Source organism: Talaromyces rugulosus, chromosome V (assembly GCF_013368755.1).
Source record: "Talaromyces rugulosus chromosome V, complete sequence".
Lineage (NCBI taxonomy): Eukaryota > Fungi > Ascomycota > Eurotiomycetes > Eurotiales > Trichocomaceae > Talaromyces > Talaromyces rugulosus.
Window position 1 is genome coordinate 3,539,032 of NC_049565.1, and position 21,635 is coordinate 3,560,666.

The 21,635-nt window shown below is 42.5% G+C and overlaps 2 protein-coding genes across 2 annotated transcripts; both read left to right on the forward strand.

Moving 5' to 3' along the window:
- Nucleotides 1-5,663: 5,663 nt before the first annotated feature.
- On the forward strand, nt 5,664-8,658 carry TRUGW13939_09754 (uncharacterized protein; the record flags this gene model as incomplete). The annotated part of the gene is made up of 2 exons (XM_035492874.1): nt 5,664-8,570; nt 8,620-8,658. Coding segments are annotated over 2 exons (2,946 nt in total), but the record flags the coding sequence as incomplete, so codon positions are not given.
- Nucleotides 8,659-13,754: 5,096 nt separating this feature from the next.
- Nucleotides 13,755-19,686, forward strand: TRUGW13939_09755 (uncharacterized protein; the record flags this gene model as incomplete). Its single annotated transcript, XM_035492875.1, has 2 exons — nt 13,755-15,600; nt 15,686-19,686. The coding sequence occupies 2 exons, from the start codon at nt 13,755-13,757 to the stop codon at nt 19,684-19,686; spliced, it is 5,847 nt and encodes a 1,948-aa protein (XP_035348768.1).
- Nucleotides 19,687-21,635: the final 1,949 nt, after the last annotated feature.

Genomic DNA, 21,635 nt, shown 5'->3' on the forward strand with positions numbered 1-21,635 from the left:
AAAGATTTTATAAGATAATAAATAGTATTTTAAAATATATCTATTTTAGAATCTAAAGACCACTACAGCGCTACTAGTATTTATAAAGATTATTAAAGAGTAAGAAGATAATTAATAAACCTGAAAACAGGTTTATAAAACTAATAATTAAAGTATTAAGGCTCTAGATAAAAAAGAATAAAAAAAGAAAGAATAGCGGGTAAAGATAATCTATTATTATAGATAATATCTAAATATTAGTAGCTATAAAGAAAAGATAATAGTTATTATTTACTATAAGTCTCTAAATTATTCTATATATATAAGTGGTATAGGATAAAGAAAGTATAAGATACCTTGAAAGCCTAGATTCAATAGGGATAGAAGCACCGGCTTATAGGGGGTAACTTTTATAAGCAGGTCTAATCCACACGAATCGCTGTCTGTCATAGCCTAGGGCTCGGTATAGATGTTAAATTTGATTAAATAATAATAATAATAATAAAAGAAATTATAAGTTAGAATATTATAACTAAATAAAGAATTTATACTATAGAATAATTAAATTATAATTCTATTAAAAATAATTACTAAAATTATTTAAAAAAATTATAATCCACTAAATAAAGAATATTAAAGAATTAAGAAAATATTTAAAGAAATATAATAAGTATATTATTATCTTAATATTATTAAAGAAGTAATTGAATATATCTATAAATATATTAATATAAGTATAGAAAAGTATTATAATTAACTTTATTTAAAGATTACTATAGTTTAAAGATCTAGTTATTAAAATTATCTATACTAATATAATTATTATTATAGATTGATATATAAAATATATTATTTTTAGTCCAATATTAAAAAATATAACTATAGAGTAATATATAATATTAATACTTAGAATAGTATTCAATTAAACCAGATTATTAATAAAAATAACTTTAGACTAAGATAAGTTATTTATATTAAAATATTAGTAAACTATTATAAAAATATATAGAATAATATATAAATTATTAACTAACGTATTTTATAAGCACCGCGGGCCACATAAGCGTGCCGGGCCACCCTCTCAATTTCCTCCCCGTTTTAACCTAACATAATTTTGAAAATCGTACCACCACATCAATATGTCTCAGAACGCTGCAAAAATCCTATTAAATAATAAAGGAAGAATTTAGCTTGCTATAAACACGTTGAAAAAAGAATAAATTACTAGTGTACGCGAAGCAGCGCGTGTTTTTAGTATATCAAGATTGACGCTTCAAGCCAGAGTCAAGGGTCGCTTGTATTACTTATATAAGTATCTAAACAATATCAAATTGTTAGAAATTAAAGAAATTGTGCTTCGTAAATGGATTTTTTCTATGGATAAGTGAGGCTGCCCTGTTAGGCTGTTGATGGTTGAATAAATGGCTAATTGTTTATTTGTAAAATGTGATTTTATTGCTTTACTATCTATTGTTAATAAATGTTGGGTGATTAATTATTTAAAATATTAGTATAATCTTTAGATTTGCTATATTTGTAAGTATAATTATAAGCGCGCTTTATGTGAAGATCTAATAATAATTAATGGCTTTTTTAATAATCTTGAGTGTGTTTTTGCCGAGTATAGGATCTAGAAAGAAGATATTTAGAATTTTAATAAGACTAGATTCTTTATAGGTATTATATTTATTATAAAAATTGTATATAGCTTTGATTGTAAAGGGAAACCTTATTTACTATAGTCTAGAAATTGGGAATAGGTTATAGCTGTGGAATATATAAGTGTGTATAGGATTATGTTATCTTTACTTATTATATTAAAGTTAGTTAATAAGCTGCTTGACTGGTATAATTTATTTTATTTATTCTCTAATTAGTTAATTACTAAGTCTCTAAATAGTTAAACATCTGATGAACTTGGGATTAAATAACTTTAAAAAATATTTGATCCTTGTATAAGACTATTTATAGTTAAAAAATACTATATTCTAGTTCTTAATAGATATAGCAGCTATCTTATATCTAAATTTGATTAATATTATATTATAAATAATATTATTTCTATATATATGCTGCTATACTTGTCATATCTACTTTAGCTGCTTGATATAGGTGTTTTTATGGTTTTTAAGTGCTTATATAGGCGGGTAGTTGAGAATTAGATGCACTGTAGTGTTAACTATATTGATAAAGACGATTTTCTTATAGTATATTTAGAAATTTAGAATAAAGCCTATATCATATAAAATATTAAAAGTGGTTTTGCAGTAACTAACATTTCTAAATAAACCCGCCGGGAAAATCAAAAATCAACCTTTTGAAATTCAATGCCTTTTGACGGTGTCCAGGGCCTCACTATGGCCCAAGGACCCCCCAATATCGACAACGCCCCCCTAGACCCAGGGGGGCAGGCACTAGACCTGATAAACCCCAAGGGCGCCTATATAAGCACCCCAATAGAGACAGTACTGCCAGCGCCCCCTAAGGCCAGTATAATAGTTTTCTAGAACAAGAGCTTCATGTCTAACCTAGAAATCAAACCTAAAGAACTATTCTTCTCTCTACACTCCTAGAAAGCCCCTAAAGCTCCAGAAAAGAAATGATGGGACTATAGCCCTAATAAAACTAATAAAGCCCCTATAAAGACCTTACTCAGCCTAGTCTATAAGGACATAGAACAGGCCTTATTAAATCACTTTATAAATAGTAATAGTGCGCTATATATAGAGATAACTGCTATAAAGACCTATATAATCTTTTTAATAGAGACTATAGAATAACACCTTACAGGCTAATTAGATATTCTAAAACATTATTTCTTAATCTTAAAAGCTTAATAGGTCTTCTTAAACACTCTAAACTACCTTCTAAAGCCCCTATTGTTAGAGAGCGACTATTAAGACCTACAACAGTTTTTGCTATTCTAGGGGATAATATTTATAGAGGTCGCCCATAGCCCCTAAGCTAATCTAAATAGGGCTATTAAGTCTATAAAGCTACATAAAGCCTTACTTCTAATATCAAAACCATCTTCTAGGATAAAGCCCATAGCAGGCCTTTAATAGGCTGATATAGCAGTCAGTAATACCTAAAAATAGCAAATCATTATAAAAAAATAGGCTTACTCTCTAAACCAGCCTTTAAAAGTCCAAATAGACCTAAAAAGCCTAAAGCTTATTTATAGAAGTAATAAAGAAGACTATAGATTTATATTTAAATGTAAAAATAGCCATACCACTCTTAGAAAGTTTAAAGTTAATATCATCTTACAGCTTAACCACTGCCTAGCCTAGATAGACTTCCTAAACTTTACTAGAGTAATAGACACTAATTACACTAAATCAGAGGCTATCTCAGCCCTATTAGACTAAGGAAGTACCATAGGCTTATTATTATTAGCTTATAAGGATCTATTAGTAGCTATCTACTACTAGGTCGACCCTACAGTCATCTTAATAGAAATAGACCAATAGTGGCACAAGATTAAAGTGTATATAATGCTAATAACCTATTATAATATCTTAGGACTAGGCCTAGCCAAGGAAAAAATTAAATTAAGAGACATATATACCCTAATAAAAAACCCTATCTAGATCAAACCAATAGCGGCTATCCAAACTAATAAGTAGTGTTTCTTTACTATTATTATAACAATAAGAGGCCTAGATAATACCTACAGGCTACTCACCCAGGGCATACGCTTCAGAGGCAATAGACACCCTATCAATCCCTATCACAAAGTAGATAAAGACACTATTTATACCTAATACTGCAGTATTAGCCACCAAACTTATAGAGACTGCGACATCTGATCACCACTCTATATTATATATGCTAGTGCCTATGAAGCCTAAGAATATATCTGCAACATACTAGACTACAAGGCCTAAACAGGCTATCTATACCTGTATATACCCATTAAATGCAGCAACTATAAGAGGAAGTACCAAGCTAATTCTTTAGAATGTCTTAAGCTTCAGAAGACCTATCAATGACTCTATAAGTACTTCCTTAGTATAAAGGTCATTATGCCCCTTTCTTCCTCTAAATAGACTGAATAGAAAGACGTTGCTGAGAAGGCTTCTTTCCTAATTACTACCCAGAACGTCCCCCAAGCCCTAGAGCTTAGGAAGATTAATAATGCTATAGAAGATGCTCTAAAGACATTATCTCTACTATACTTATTCCTATATCTAATATCAACGCCTAGAGCTACAGCCTTTATTAATATTGATTATTTAATATAATTGCAGCTGTATCTACCTTATAATCTTAAAGGCTTTAGAAGTAGAGATAAAACAGTAAATAAGTATTATATATCTATAAAAGCTTTATATTATTTATGACTTCTCTTATCCAAGCTATCTACTATATTGGTCAAAAAGGGAGAAATAAGATTAATAGATATTTATAGCTATCTATAAAGATCTTATAGAAGTAGTTAAGATTAAAAACCGTACTAATTTAATAAACTATCTTTATTTACAGACTCTAGATATATAAGAAGCACTAATAATTAATAAATATACCTTTTAATATACTAGAATAGTTAACTACTATAATATATAGATTAAAGCTAGTTATTAGTAGCAAGGGGTCTTCTCTAAACAATGCTAAGTTATTAAGAATATAGACTAGGACCTATTTATAGTAGATAGATATTTATTAGTAGGTGATTTTAATATCTATAGCTCTTTATAGAATCTATTAGCTAAGGACTGGATTAATACTAAGCTTTTAGAATAGTTTATAGAGTGGTATTTACTATATATTAATAATCTACTAAAAAAGGCTACACGCTATAAGAAGACTAAGAGGGTATTAATTATTAATTTAATATTATTTTCACCAGCTCTAGAGCCTCTGCAAGTCTGAGAGATAGATAAGGATAAGTCTATAATATCTAACTATAAGCTTATTATCCTAGCCTAAGAAGCTCTAGAAGAACCTGTCATAAGAATCGTGAACGCTCAGCCAATCGATAAGTAGCGGACGCTACTTACATAAGCAAGCTGCCTGAAACTCCTATGGAGTAGACTTGCTAATTGTAGGAACGAAGACGGAAGTGACTACACGAGAACTCACGTGATCTGGACAGTGCAGATGCACTGGTTTAGTGAAGACACACCAGGTGGACATACACCCTAAATGGTGCGGCTGCACCATTTCCGTGCAAATACACTTAGTGCAGAACCACCTACCCTGTGCGAGTACACCCGGTGCGGATGCACCCCAGCGGTGCGCATGCACCATGTCAGTGGAAGTGCACCATGGCACGTGACTATGCAGGGAACATAGCCAAACATAGCCAGACTATGTTTGGATATGTCAACAACATAGCCAACAGAGCATCGACTATGCTCGCTATGTTTAGGATCAGCTATATAAGGACACTCATTTACCATCATGTATCTAGCTCATTGTGTTTTATTCTCTCAAGCAAATAGCATATTACTATTACTCTTCAACATACTTTGCAGCCTATCATTGCGATAGTACTCTACTTATCCTAGGATTGCCTTACACAACGTTCTCATCTTGTCTTCTGTTAGCAGAATACCCACCCCGATTCACATCTTGGTGACGAGTTGTTGAACCGATTGACAATAAAACACCCTCATAACACGAAGTTTTGAGAACTAGGTAAGCAATCAAACCTTACTAACGAGCTAATCATGGCAGGAAATAGCAACGTCCCAGCAGCAGGACCGGCAACTCCGCGCCCACCTGCAAGACAAGCAAGACCAGTCGATCAAGACAGTGACGATGAGCCCGACGAACAAACTCAGCAAAGATTCACCACGTTGGAAAGAGTCATCGATCAAATGAATGAACACATTCAAAGACTGCAAGCTGCAATCGCTGAAAGAGACGATCATGTCAACCAACTCGAAGCTCAAGTCATGGCTATACCACCTGGCGAAGCTGGAACAGCCGGCAACAGGGTCAAACTACCAAAACCCATGACCTTCGACGGAACTAGATCTAAGTTGAAGACATTTTTGGTCAACATGGAAATGCATATCGAAGCCAACCAGATCACCAATGACAAAAAGAAAATGATCTTTGTGGCATCATGCTTTACCGACGCAGCAGCAGAATGGATACAACCTATGCTAAGTGAATTATACACTATCGACAAAGGTAGTTGGGGAACTATCACCAGGGAACTGTTTTCGAACTACGGCATGTTCAAACAGAAACTTGGAGAAGCGTTCGGAAACATCGACGAGCTACGGACCGCGGAAAGACAACTAAGATACCTACGACAGACCGGATCCGCTCAGCAGTTGGCAACCAAATTCCGACAGATAGTAACACCACTACACTATGATGATGCTATTCAAATCGCAACCTTTGAGAACATGCTCAAGGAAGAAGTCCAGACGGAACTCATCAAACTCGACCGACCCGACAACATTGACAGATTCATTGAGATGGCGGTCAAAATTGACAACAAACTGTTCGAGATCAAACAGAAGCGACAGGAGTTTCAGAGATGGAAGAAAGTTGGAGGATTCCCTCAGTATGCCAACACATCGGCAAAACGAGGAACCCAATACGACAAGGACGGCGATGTCAAGATGCAGCTTAACAACGTGATCAGTAAGGAAGAAATGGCCAAGCGCAAGGAAAACAAAGCTTGTTACAAGTGCGGACGAAAAGGACACTTTGCACGACAGTGTCGATCAGGGCAAAACAAACAGAACGGTAACGTCAGCCCTCAAAAAATAACAACAGTCCATCAACAAGTTGCGGCCATACACCAGACAATTGTGACCCCCTCGGACAGTGAGGAGGAGGAGTCAGAAAATGAACAGGTCGACGAAGTCCAGGACTTCTGGGGACCGATACTAGAAAAGGAAATATACGAATCGCTCAAGAAATTCGAGCAAGAAGATAGCCCTGGGCAATCTAAGGGACGCCTCAGACAGAGTTCAGAAAGGGAACCACCCCAGGAAGAAGACGCTAACCCGGAAGAAGCGCAACCTCACCTACGACGAGGTCAAGAGAAAGGACCGATCAGAGAACCTCGCAGAGAAGACCAATACAGCAAAACCGCTGGACGGCGTATTGATGACCTTTCATCAGGAAGTGAAAGCCGACACCCCCTGACGTTTCGAGACGGTGGAAAAGACAGAGAAGTTGACCACGAGGACTCGGATCGAGAATCAGACACCCCGCAACATTCACAGTTAACAAGAACAACAAACCTCAGAAGAGACGCCGCAAGGGCGATCGACCAAGCAAATGAAACAATCAGACTGTTCCAGAAACGACCACCAATCACAAAGAAAGAATGGGATTCAGTCCTAGGAACCAGCACGACGGTTCCAGGAATAAAAATTGAGATTCCAGAAACAAGCAAAGAAGAACTGAAAACAGACAGCGAAGACTCCGAAACAACAGAAGAATTCCCTGAAATCGACTACGAAGAACCAAAACGAGAATGCAGTTGCAAACCACCCAAACCAGTATGTTGGGAAGACTCTATTCAGACATACCGACAACACATCCTCGAATGCGAAAAATGCCACGAGTGGACATTTCACAAATGCGATATGCACGGAAAAAAGAACATCGCACTCGCAAACGAATTCGAATACGTCTCACTCACCAAAGGAACACGGTTGTGCCACCCGATGCTTGGGCATACCGAAAGATGTTCATGCATGTACTACCCACAATATGGAGGACACCATCACAAGAAGATACACTGGACGCAATGCTATGAGTCAAGATGTCCAACTCACCTCGAAGAAAAGGAAAAGAACAAGTGGAAGCCAACGGCACCGATGATCATCTACCAACCCATCCCGGACTGCCCGAAGGGCTGGAACGAATGTTGGTGCTACGCAGAAGAAATTTGGCACCCTTTCCACAATAGCATCGAAACTGACCAATGCTACGCGAAAAAATGTCCATACCACGAAGGACGAGTCATCTACACCGATGAAGACTGGACCGAAATTGTTCTATCACAGAAACGATACCTTGAGAGGCACAGAAAGGGACACCACCTTATTGCCACAACTATCAAGACAGGAGAAACTGTGATCATTATCAAGGGAACAATCAACGGACACGAAGCCAAACTACTCCTCGACTCGGGAGCATCAACGAACTACATTAGCGAAGCATACGTCAAGAAAAACAGGATCCAAACGCACGAGACAAACCTATGGCATACTGTACAAAATTTTGAAGGACAAATCACGATCGAAGGATTCGTACGACGAACTGGAAACATCACACTCAAATCAGGAGAACACGAAGAAAGCATCCAACTGGATTTAAGTCCGTTCGAGCGAAAGGATTTCGACATTATACTCGGAATGACGTGGCTACGGAAACATAATCCTGTCATTGACTGGAAACACGAGACGGTGTCAATAGACCTGAAAACGCTGCAAACAGAGCAGATGGGGATCAAGCCGAACCAGCAGTTGAAGGTGAAACATGCTGAAGAAATAAACGAAATAGGCCGACAAATTGAAACACGAAAGAAACCAAAAGAAATCTACGAAAAAGAACTAAAGGAAGTGCTCGACAAGCTACCAGAAAAATATCGGGACTTTACCGAATTATTTGTGAAGAAAGAATATCGACTACCACAACACGAAAAAGAATACGAAGCAGAGATACCGCTCAAGGAAGGAGCACAAGTACCACAAGTGAAGCAACGACAAATCTCACAAGATGAACTCCGAACTACTAAGGAATTCATTGAGAAATTCTTAGCAGCCGGTTACATCAGAGAATCAAAAGCAAAGGCTTCTGCACAAGCAATGTTTGTACCAAAACGCGACGGATCACCACGAATGGTCATCGACTACCGAAAATTAAACAATATGACCGAAGACGACGCAAACAAAGCACCACACCAGGAACAGAAGAGAGATTTATTGCAAGGCGCAAAAATCATGACAATGTTCGACGTTGAATGGGGATACTACAACCTACGAATGAAAAATGACGACATCTGGAAAACAGCATTCCTTACAGACTTGGGACTGTACGAATGGCTAGTAGCGCCTATGGGACTCAAACGGCTACCAGCAGAATTCGCGAGGTTTATGACCCACATCCTACGGGAATACCTTAACCTCTTCGTTGCAGTATACTTCGATGATGTTATAGTCTACTCAAAAGACCCCAAGGAACACGATAACCATGTACGACTGGTTATGACAAAACTCATGGAAGCAGGATTAACTCTCAAAATCAAGAAGTGTGAATTCGACACCACACGAGTCAACTACCTAGGAATGGTATATACAACAAACGGACTAGAAATACCGAAAGAGAAATTAGACGCTATCCTCGAATGGCCAACTCCAACGAACGTCCACGACGTACAATCTTTTCTTGGAGCCAGCGGATACGTTCGACGATATCTTGAGAAATACTCAGACGTTACAACACCAATGACAGAATTGCTGAAAAAAGACGAACCATTCGATTGGACAGCAAGAAGACAACGATCTTTTGAAAACGTTAAAGAACTCGTTAAAATTGCGCCAATATTACAACTGTTTAACCCAGAATTACAAAGCATTCTACGAACAGACGCATCTGGATATGCTCTTGGAGCAATCCATGAACAAATCAATGAAAAAGGAGAAACGCAGATTGTCGCATTCTACTCGAGAAAGTTTACATCGGCGGAAGTTAACTACGACGTCCACGACCGAGAATTACTCGCGATAGTTCAAGCATTTCGACAATGGCGGCACTATCTCCAAGGAGCAAAACATGAAGTAATCGTCAAAAGCGATCATCACAATTTGAAGTACTTCACGACAACAAAAGAATTATCTGGAAGACAAATACGATGGGCCGAAGAACTAGCCAAATTCAATTACAGGATTGAACATATTCCAGGAAAACAAAATGCAGCAGCAGACGCATTAAGCAGACGACCAGATTACGCAATCGGGATAGAACCCCCCAAGACAAACATTCTGCAAGAAGAATCAGGAGTTCTACGCCACAATCACAATGCGATCATTGCGACCGCAATAAGAGTTGTTGACGATGATCCGTTCTACGAACGAATGTATCGGGAAACCAACAAGGATCAAAAAATACAAGAAGAATTACAAGCCGGACAAGTTACGAAAAATGTTCAGAAAGGCTTAGCGATATGGAATGGAATGATCAGAGTACCGCAGAATATGACTACGGAAGTCATTCAGCGATACCACGATCCTCCAACAAAAGGACACCAAGGAGTTGAAAGGACAATCGAAATGATTACCCGAACATTCTACTTTCCTTATGTCCGAAAAAGGGTTGAGAATTACATCAGAAACTGCGACGAATGCAACAGAAACAAAGCAGTACACCACAAACCCTTTGGAAAAATGCAAATACCGGAAGTACCAGAAGAAGCATGGAAAAGTATCACTGTTGACTTTATCCAAGGACTACCGCAGTCCAAGGACCCAGTAACAGGAATTACCTACACCGATGCCATGATAACAGTCGACCGACTTACGAAATATGTTATCTTAGAACCAACACCAAAGGATATGACAGCAGAACAATGTGCAAAACTTATGTTACGAAAAGTTTTTGTATGGACCGGATTACCAAACGAACTTATCACAGACCGAGACAAGTTGTTTACATCCAAATATTGGCAGACAATTGCAAAGGCATGCGGAATGCATCACAAGTTATCAACCGCGAATCACCAACAGACTGATGGCCAGTCCGAGAGAATGATTCAAACAGTTGAACAGTATTTTCGACACTATTTAGATTGGGAACAAGACAATTGGGTAGAACTACTACCATTAGCACAGTTCGCATTAAACAATGCAGAAAACGCTACGACAAAACAAGTTCCACATTTTGCGAATCTTGGACGACACCCAAGAATGACATGGTCTGAAGTACCACGAGAAGGATTATCCGAAGCCGCGATAATACAAGCCAACAAACTACAGGCACTCCATCACACAATATCGAAAGACATCAAGTGGGCTGAAAACCGAATGAAGACCTACTACGACAAGAAGCGCGAGGACGCGCCAATCCTCAAAAAGGGGGAGAAAGTTTACTTACTACGACGAACAATTGGACAGAAAAAATTCAACATTCCAAGCAAGAGACCAAGCAACAAACTTGACGCTATCAAATACGGACCTTTCGCAATTCAAGAAAAACTCGCTAACGACAATTACAAACTCCGACTACCAGCAAGAATGAAAGTGCACCCAGTATTTCACATCTCATTATTGGAACCAACCGAAAACCCAGAAAACAGTAACGACGAAGCAACCGAGGATGAATATGAAGTTGAAAACATTCTAAAGAGAAAGTTAGTGGAAGGAAGAATCTTTTACTTAGTCAGCTGGAAAGGATACGGACCTGAACACAATTCATGGGAACCAGTTAGGCACTTGAACTGCCCCGAAAAGATTCGAGCGTTTCGCCAGAAAGAAACTCGGAGAGGACGTGGTCGAACTCGTTGTTAGACGACACGGGAAACTCCTGGATGGCAGCCGCAATCATCTCGTTTGATTTTTGCAGCTCGGCCTCTCGTTTCCGTTCCTCCTCCTCCTTTTCCTCCAAACGCTCCAACTCCTCCACATCCTTTATATCCGTTTGAATAAATTCTCCAGCACGCTTTCGGAGAAGTTTCCTTTGTTTATGCAAACGAGCCCGTTTGGCAAGGAGAGCCTCAAGCTCAGCATTCAACCGATCGTCATCGGCCTCAATCTTCTCTTGAGCCTTGATGAGCTTTTTCCACGCCAGGTCAGACGAGGCCATATCGCGACACTTGCAGCGACCAAAACCAACGCACTCGCTACAGCGACTCGAAATTTCAGATTTAATGCAAACCTTCCCTTGGACTGCACAACGATGACAAGGAATCGGCAGAATAATACCAGACTGTTCGATACGCAGCCGAAGGTTTTTCGTATTTATGTTTTGCTTTGACGACATGGTCAGAACATCACCACCAAGAATGTTAACAAGAAAGAAATTCGCCTACCTATGCGACGGGGGGCCTGCGACTATTTATGTGACTGTCGGGACGCCAGCCTTCGAAGGAGGGGATTGTCATAAGAATCGTGAACGCTCAGCCAATCGATAAGTAGCGGACGCTACTTACATAAGCAAGCTGCCTGAAACTCCTATGGAGTAGACTTGCTAATTGTAGGAACGAAGACGGAAGTGACTACACGAGAACTCACGTGATCTGGACAGTGCAGATGCACTGGTTTAGTGAAGACACACCAGGTGGACATACACCCTAAATGGTGCGGCTGCACCATTTCCGTGCAAATACACTTAGTGCAGAACCACCTACCCTGTGCGAGTACACCCGGTGCGGATGCACCCCAGCGGTGCGCATGCACCATGTCAGTGGAAGTGCACCATGGCACGTGACTATGCAGGGAACATAGCCAAACATAGCCAGACTATGTTTGGATATGTCAACAACATAGCCAACAGAGCATCGACTATGCTCGCTATGTTTAGGATCAGCTATATAAGGACACTCATTTACCATCATGTATCTAGCTCATTGTGTTTTATTCTCTCAAGCAAATAGCATATTACTATTACTCTTCAACATACTTTGCAGCCTATCATTGCGATAGTACTCTACTTATCCTAGGATTGCCTTACACAACGTTCTCATCTTGTCTTCTGTTAGCAGAATACCCACCCCGATTCACATCTTGGTGACGAGTTGTTGAACCGATTGACAGAACCTTCTTTAGGAGGAATCTCTAGGAAGATTATTAGATAGTAGATAGAAGCTCTATAAATAAATAAAAAAATTTTAAAGCTGGTTATAGCAGTTTAGATCTTAAAAGCTATAGATTATCTCTCTTTTAATAATCAATATATTAAAGAAGATCTTACTAAAGAGATTAATTAGATATAGAATACTTTAACTAGTATACTTAATAAATATACTAAAATAGTATAGTTTTATACACACTCTAAGCAGTAATAGAAGCTAGAATTATAATAAACCTAAAGCTTATAGACTACAGCCTATAAATAGTAATAAACCTATATCTATACTAATACTAAATTCAAAACTATAAGAACTACTTATTACTATGAAATAAAGATAGCTAAAAAAACCTAAAAAAAGCCTTAGAAGGAAGAAAAAGTAGAAAAAGAGTTTTAACCCCACTAAGAATCCTTTTCTTAAAAGCCCTAGAGATAACCTAAAAAAGCTTTCTTTAAAAAATCTTAATAAATATTAAATAGCTCTATAATATATTAAACCATAGATTAATCCCACTATCTTAGTATTTTAAAACCTAGATCTAGAGACTCTCCCTATTATTATCATAGCTGATAAAGAAGCTCTAATTAAAGAAACAATATTTTCTAATATTCTTTATAGCTTTCCTCTTAAAGAGCTACTAGATAGACAGGCTTATATACTTATAATATTAGAGCAGGTATATCAGACTTTATTTAACTAAAATATTAAAAAAGCTTTAGAAACTAATAGGCTTAATTTTAAAATATACTAGTTACTCTAGGTATTGTCAATCGGTTCAACAACTCGTCACCAAGATGTGAATCAGGGTGGGTATTCTGCTAACAGAAGACAAGATAAGAACATTATGTAAGGCAATCCTAAGATAAGTAGAGTACTATCACAATAATAGGCTACAAAGTATATTGAAGAGTAATAGTAAAATACAATAGGATCCTAGCATACCCGCCGGGAAAATCAAAAATCAACCTTTTGAAATTCAATGCTACTGGAAGGCATCCAGGGCTTCGCTATGGCCCCTGGACTCCCCAATATCGACAACCACCCCCTAGACCCAGGGGGGCAGGCGCTAGGTCTGGTGAACCCCGTAGGGGCCTATATAGGCACCCCAGCGGGGACAGCACCACCAGCGCCCCCCGAGGCAAGTGCAACAGTCCCTCAGAGCGAGGGCTTCTTGCCTAGCCTGGAAATCAACCCTAGGGAGTTGTTTTCCCCCCTAAGCAGCGTGCCAGGCTCCCAGGAAGCACCTAAAACTCTAGGGAAGAGACTACAGGAACACAGCCCTGACGGGGCAGAAAGAGCCCCCATGAAGGCCCTAATCGGCCCAGCCTACAAGGACATGGAACAGGCCTTATTAGGCCACTTTGCAAGCAGCAATAGCGCGCTGCACGCGGAGATGGCCGCTATGAAGGCCTATATGACCTCTCTGGTAGAGGCTATGGAGCAGCGCCTCACAGGCCAATTGGGCGCTCTGGAGCGCCGTTTCTCAACCCTAGAAGCTCAACAGGCCTCCCCGAACGCCCCAAACCACCCCCTAAAGCCCCTATCGTCAGGGGGCGACCGCCAGGGCCCACGACAGCCTCTGCCATCCCAGGGGACGACGTTTGCAGAGGTCGCCCATGGCCCCCAAGCTAACCCGAATAGGGCCGCTAAGCCCATAGAGCCACGCAGAGCCTCACCCCCGATATCAAAACCACCCCCTGGGGTGAAGCCCGCAGCAGGCCCCCAGTGGGCCGATATAGCGGCCAGCAATGCCCAGGAGTGGCAAATCGTTACAAAAAAACGGGCTTACTCCCCGAACCAGCCCCCAAAAGTCCAAATAGACCCAGGGAGCCTGAAGCCTATTCGCGGAAGCAACAAGGGAGACCGCAGGCTTATATTTAGGCGTGAAAATGGCCGCACCGCCCCTAGAAAGTCTAAAGCCGATGTCATCTTGCAGCTTAACCGCTGCCTAGCCCAGGCAGGCTTCCCGAACTTCGCCAGGGTAATAGACGCCAATTACACCGAATCAGGGGCTATCTCAGCCCTATTGGACCAAGGAAGCACCGTAGGCTCGCTATTACCAGCCTATAAGGACCTATTGGTGGCTGCCTGCCACCGGGTCGACCCCGCAGTCATCTCAGTGGAAGCAGACCAACAGTGGCACAAGATTAAGGTGCATGCGGTGCCGGTAGCCCGCTATAGCGCCTCAGGGCTAGGCCTAGCCAGGGAAGAAATTGAATTAGGGGGCACATGCACCCTAATGAGAAACCCTACCTGGATCAAGCCGATAGCGGCTATCCAGACTAATAAGCAGCGTTTCTCTACTATCGTTATAACAGTAGGAGGCCTAGATGACGCCCGCAGGCTACTCGCCCGGGGCGTACGCTTCGGGGGCAACAGGCACCCTACCAGCCCCTATCACGAAGTGGGTAAAGACACCGTTTGCACCCGATGCTGCGGCATTGGCCACCGAACTTATAGAGGCTGCGGCACCCGACCACCACTCTGCACCGTGTGTGCTGGCGCCCATGAAGCCCAAGAGCACACCTGCAACGTGCTAGACTGCAGGGCCCAAACAGGCCACCCATGCCTGCATGCACCCACTAAATGCGGCAACTGTGGGGGGAAGCACCAGGCTGATTCCCCGGGGTGCCCCAAGCTTCGGGAGGCCCGCCGGCGACTCCATAAGCGCTTCCCTGGCGTAGAGGTCGTTATGCCCCCTCCCCCCCCTGAATGGACCGAATGGGAAGGCGTTGCTGAGGAGGCTTCTCCCCCAACCACTACCCAGGACGCCCCCCAAGCCCCAAAGCTTAGGGAGGTCGATGACGCTATGGAAGATGCCCCAGGGACATCACCCCTACCGTACTCATCCCCGTGTCCAACACCAACGCCTGGAGCTGCAGCCCCTATTAATGTTGATTATTCAACATAATTGCGGCCGTACCTACCCCGCAACCTTAGGGGCTCTAGAAGCGGGGATAGAGCGGCAAATAGGCATTATATGCCTGCAAGAGCCTTATATTGCCTATGACTTCTCCCACCCAGGCTATCTGCTGTACTGGCCAGGGGGGGAGAAGCGGGATCAACGGGTGCTTATGGCCATCCGTAAAGACCTTATAGGGGCGGTTAGGGTCGAGAACCGCACTGATTTAGTAGACCACCCCTATTTACAGGCCCTGGACATATGGGAAGCACCAATAATTAGCGGGCATGCCCCCCGACGCACTAGAATAGTCAACTGCTATGATGTGTGGATTGGGGCCAGTTACCGGTGGCAAGGGGCCTTCCCTAGACGACGCCGGGCCATCGAGGACGCAGACTGGGACCTGCTTATAGTGGGTAGGTGCCTATTAGTGGGTGATTTCAACGCCCATAGCCCTTCGTGGAACCCACTGGCCAAGGGCCGGGTTAACGCTGAGCCCTTGGAACAGCTTATAGAGCGGCACTCACTATATGTTAATAACCCACTGGGGGAGGCCACACGCTATAAGAAGACCGAGGGGGTGTCAATTATTGATTTAGCGTTATCCTCGCCAACCCTAGGGCCTCTGCAAGCCTGGGAGGTGGATAAGGATAAGCCTACAACATCTGACCATGAGCTTATCGTCCTAGCCTGGGAAGCCCTAGAACCCCCCCCAGGAGGAATCTCCGGGGAGATTACTGGGTGGCAGATAGAAGCTCTGCAGGTAAACGAGGAAGCCCTAAAGCTGGCCACAGCAGCTTGGGCCTCAGAGGCTGTAGGCCACCCCCCTCTTAGTGATCAATGCACCGAGGAAGACCTTGCTAGAGAGGCCAATTGGGTGCAGGACACCCTAACCAGCGTACTCGATAGGCATGCCAAAGCAGTACGGCTTTGTGCACGCTCTAAGCGGTGGTGGAAGCCAGAGCTGCGGCAAGCCCGGAGCTTATGGGCTGCAGCCCGCAAGCGGTGGCAGGCCCATGCCTGTACCGACACCGAATTCAAGGCTGCAAGAACCGCTTATTACCATGAAATAAAGGCGGCTAAAAGGACCTGCTGGGAGGTCTTCCTTGCTGAGGGAGGCCCTGGGGGGAAGGAAGAGTGGAAAAAAGGTTCGAACCCCACTGGGAACCCTTTTCCCAAAGGCCCTAGGGATGGCCTGGAAAAGCCTTCTCCAGGAGATCCTAATAGGTGTTGGATAGCCCTACAGTACACTAAGCCACGGACTAATCCCACCACCCCAGCACTCCAAGGCCCGGATCTAGAGGCTCCCCCTGCCACTACCATGGCCGATAAAGAAGCTCTAATCAGGGAAACGGCATTTCCTAACGCCCCCCGTAGCTCCCCTCCTGGGGAGCTGCCAGGTGGACAGGCCCACATGCTTATAACGCCAGAGCGGGTGCATCAGGCCCTATTCAGCCAGAGCATCAAGAAAGCTCCGGGGGCCGACAGGCTCAATTTTAAAGCATGCCGGCTACTCTGGGCACTAGACTCGCCCCGAATCATAGGGATGGCTAGGCAGTGCTTTCGGCTTGGGGTGCACCCAGGGGCCTGGAAGACCGCTAAAGGCATCCTACTTCGGAAGCCAGGGAAGCCCGATTACACCCAGGTGAAGGCCTGGAGGATGATAAGCTTGCTTAGCTGCCTGGGCAAGGTTGTTGAGAAGCTGGCTGCAGGCCTTATAGCGGACTGGTGTGAGGCCCAGGGGGCTTTACACCCTGGACAAATGGGGTGCAGGCGGGGCCGTGGGGCTATTGACGCGGTGGCCTGCCTCGTGCAAACAGTGCACGAGGGATGGACTCAAAAGCTTCTCACAGGCACTATCTTTATTGACGTTATGGGGGCCTTCGACCATGTTGACCCCTATAAGCTTAGTGAGGCTATGGAAGCTGCAGGCCTGGATAATGACCTTATAAGGTGGACCTTATCCTTCCTTACAAATAGAAGGGTCAGCCTCGTAATTGACGGTTATAAAGCCCCTGAACAGCCTATTGACTCAGGGCTGCCCCAGGGCTCACCGGTCTCCCCAATCCTCTTTCTTATCTATATCCGGGGTGTGTTTCAGGCTATGGAACAGCAGGTGCCAGGAATCAAGGCCCTGTCCTATGCCGATGACATAGGCCTGGTAGCCCAGGGAAGCTCGGTCTCTGAGATCTGCAGGCAGCTAGAAGCAGCGGCAAAAGCTGCTATTGAGTGGGGACTGGCAGATAGCGTCAAATTCGACCCTAAAAAGACAGAGGCCATCCTATTCTCTAGGGCCACCAGCAGGGAACATAAAAATCAGGTCCAGGAAGCTAGGGTGCAGGTAGGAGACGCTTTAGTGGCATTCTCCCCAACAGCCATCCGGTGGTTAGGGGTCTTACTAGATCCAAAGCTTACCCTCAAAGCCCACTATAAGTACCGCCTGCAAAAAGGTCAAAATACTGAAAGACGAGTGCGGGCACTGTGCAAGGCCCAGGGGCTCCCCCCAGGCCTGGCATGGCGAATCCAAAAGGCCACCGCGCAGTCAGTGGCGCTTTATGGGGCCGAGCTTTGGTGGCATGGGCAAAAGAACTGCCTAGAAGGACTGCAGGGCCTAATTAATAACCAGGCCCGGGCAGTCACAGGCATGCTGAAGTCCACCCCATTAGGACCGCTTATAAGGGAGGCAGCTCTGGAACCAGCAGAGGCCCTATTAGATAGTAAACAGCGGCGGTATGCCCTGAGACTCCTAGGACTTCCCCAGGGGCATCCAGCAGCAGAAATACTCCCCATAACGCTTAGGGAGGGAGACGCCCATGCACAGCCTGGAGAGCAGCCGCTAGAAGACCGAGCTTGGGCAACACCAACCCGCCGAGGCCCCTGGAAGCTGGGCATGGGCCTGGCCCGCAGGCTACGAGAGGCCTTGACCGCCGACCCCTCCCAGGGCTTTGAGCGTACAATAGAGCCTGGTAATAGGTCTATACCACTAGATTTCAGGATAGACTCCCCTGAAACCGCTATGCAATTAGCCTCAGACCCCCTAAGTGGGATAGGGAACACTGACCTTTACTCAGACGGTTCCAGGTTAGACGATCAGCGCGTAGGCGCTGCGGTAGCTTATAAGCCACTTATTGGCCCCTGGAGGTCGCGCCTAGCTCCCCTGGGCGCAGGCTTCGAAGTCTTTGATGCAGAACTAATAGGAGTAGTCGAAGCCCTAGAGTGGGCGCTGGCAGAGAATCTTAGAGGGCCAATTAGGGTGTTTCTCGATGCTCAAGCCGCTATAGGCAGGCTTCAGCATACCCAGCCAGGCCCTGGCCAAGCCCTGGCGCTGCGGGCACATGATCTAGCCAAGGAACTGCAGGCCACCGGCCGCAGGGTTACTATATGCTGGGTGCCAGGCCATAAGGGGGTCCCAGGCAACGAAGAGGCCGATAAAGCCGCCAAGAAAGCTGCGGGGAAGCCCCGAACAGGCAAATACTCGGGCATCTCACTGGCACATGCTCAACGGGCCTGTACCGAAGCTTATAGAGCTGCCAGGGCCAACTGGCTTGCTGCAAAGCTTGCAAAGCGTGCCCAGCGGGCAAGCCAGGCCTACTATCCCCCCCGGGGATGGAAGCTTGACCCAATGTTGGCGAACACCCCCAAGCACCTAGCGCGGCGATATTACCAGTTCAAGACTGGCCACGCACCAATTGGGGCCTATTTGCACCGAATTAAGGCCCGAGACTTCCCTAATTGCTTGGGGTGCTCTAGGGGGACTGAGACGGTAAGACACCTTCTTACAAACTGTCGACAGTGGTGCCACCAGCGGGAAAAACTATATGCCGGCTTGGCCGAAGCGGGGGTAAAGGCCCTGCAGGATAGCGAGCAGTGCCCCGAAGCACGCCTATTCCAGGACCCAAAGGCCACTACAGCGCTGCTGGCGTTTATAGGGGCCATTAGGGAGCGAGAGGATAACCAACAGGCCTGGGAGCAGGCCTATAAGACTGATAATTGGGGCATTGAGGCCCTGGATGAGGGAGAGCGAGAGGGGGAAGGATAGCGGGCAGGGGCGGCCCGCTATTGTAGGCAACGCCCAAACGTTAGTGGCCATAAGGAGGGGGTAGTGGTTGCCACCCACTATAAGCCCCCGAATCGTCCTGCGCATATAAGTGGCTTGGGGCGAGGAAAGTGCAAGATACCTTGAAAGCATGGATCCAATGGGGGTAGAGGCACCGGTTTATAGGGGGCAACCCCTATAAGCAGGCCTAATCCACACGAATCGCTGTCTGTCATAGCCTAGGGCTCGGTATAGACGTTAAATTTGATTAAATAAATAAATAAATAATATTTAGGAAGCTGGTCTTGTTTTATTAGAATAAAAAAAAGAATTTTATTATAAATTTTTATTTGATATATAGCGCGCTATAATTAAGAAAAATATTAATTTAATAATATTATATTAGATTTTTATATAAGGATATTATATTATTATTAACTATCTTAAGTAGATTACTAAAGAAGAATGATATATCTATAGCTATAGAATTAGGAGTAGTAAAAGCTATAGCTAGAGAGGCTATTAATTAAATATTTTTAGAGAATTAAAGCTAAAGAATAAAGTTTTTTAATTATAGCTTTTTTAGAAAGAAAAGAAGAAATTAATAAATGAAGATAAATATTTTAATTATAAATTAAGTAGTCACTATATTGATAAGTATTTTTTTAAGAAGAAAGCTCTAAATCTAAAGATTTTAGAGAAATAAAATAAGGATAATATAGATAAAGAGTTAGAAAATACCTATATTTAGAAGAAATCTTTTTTTTAGGTATATTAAATATAGATAATAAAGTTTTAGATCTTTTATAGCTAATAGAAAGAGAGAAGAATAGTATAATTATATTTATTTAGCTAGCTAAGAATAGATATTTAATTTGTATTAAAGCTTTAGCTAATATTAGAATTAATAGATTTGTTTTTTTAGATATATTTTTAGTAAAAAAGCTTGTATAATATTTTTAGATATATATAATATCTATTTCTTGTCATAAGAATCGTGAACGCTCAGCCAATCGATAAGTAGCGGACGCTACTTACATAAGCAAGCTGCCTGAAACTCCTATAAAGTAGACTTGCTAATTATAGAAATAAAGACGGAAATGACTACATAGGAACTTATATAATCTAGATAGTATAGATACACTGATTTAGTGAAGATACACCAAATAGATATACACCCTAAATAGTGCAGCTACACCATTTCTGTGCAAATACACTTAGTGCAGAACCACCTACCCTGTACAAGTACACCCAATGTGGATGCACCCCAACAGTATATATACACCATATCAGTGAAAATATATTATAGCACGTGACTATACAAAGAATATAGCTAAACATAGCCAAACTATGTTTAGATATATTAATAATATAGCCAATAGAGCATTAACTATATTTATTATATTTAAGATCAGCTATATAAAAACACTCATTTACTATTATATATCTAGCTTATTATATTTTATTCTCTTAAATAAATAGCATAGTACTATTACTTTTTAATATACTTTACAGCCTATCATTGTGATAGTACTCTACTTATCCTAGGATTGCCTTATACAAACTTCTTATCTTGCCTTCTGTTAGCAGAATACCCACCCCGATTCACATCTTGGTGATGAGTTGTTGAACCGATTGACAATTATAACCCAGCGCTCTTAATTTGTATAGAAATAGATACTTTGGGCAGAGCCCTAAGAGCGGTAATTACTTAGCTGTTTAAGAATTCTTAATAGTATCTAATAATTTTCTAGTCCTGGAAGCTTAAGGAACTAGAGGTGCGCTATAAAGTATATAATTTGGAACTTCTAATAGTAATAGAAGCTTTCAAGTACTAGTAGTAATACCTAGAAGATAGCTAATATATAATTAAGATCCTGATAGATTATAGTAACCTGTAGTACTTTGTTATCACTAAAGAACTCAACAGGTGTTAGGCTTAATGGGCAGAA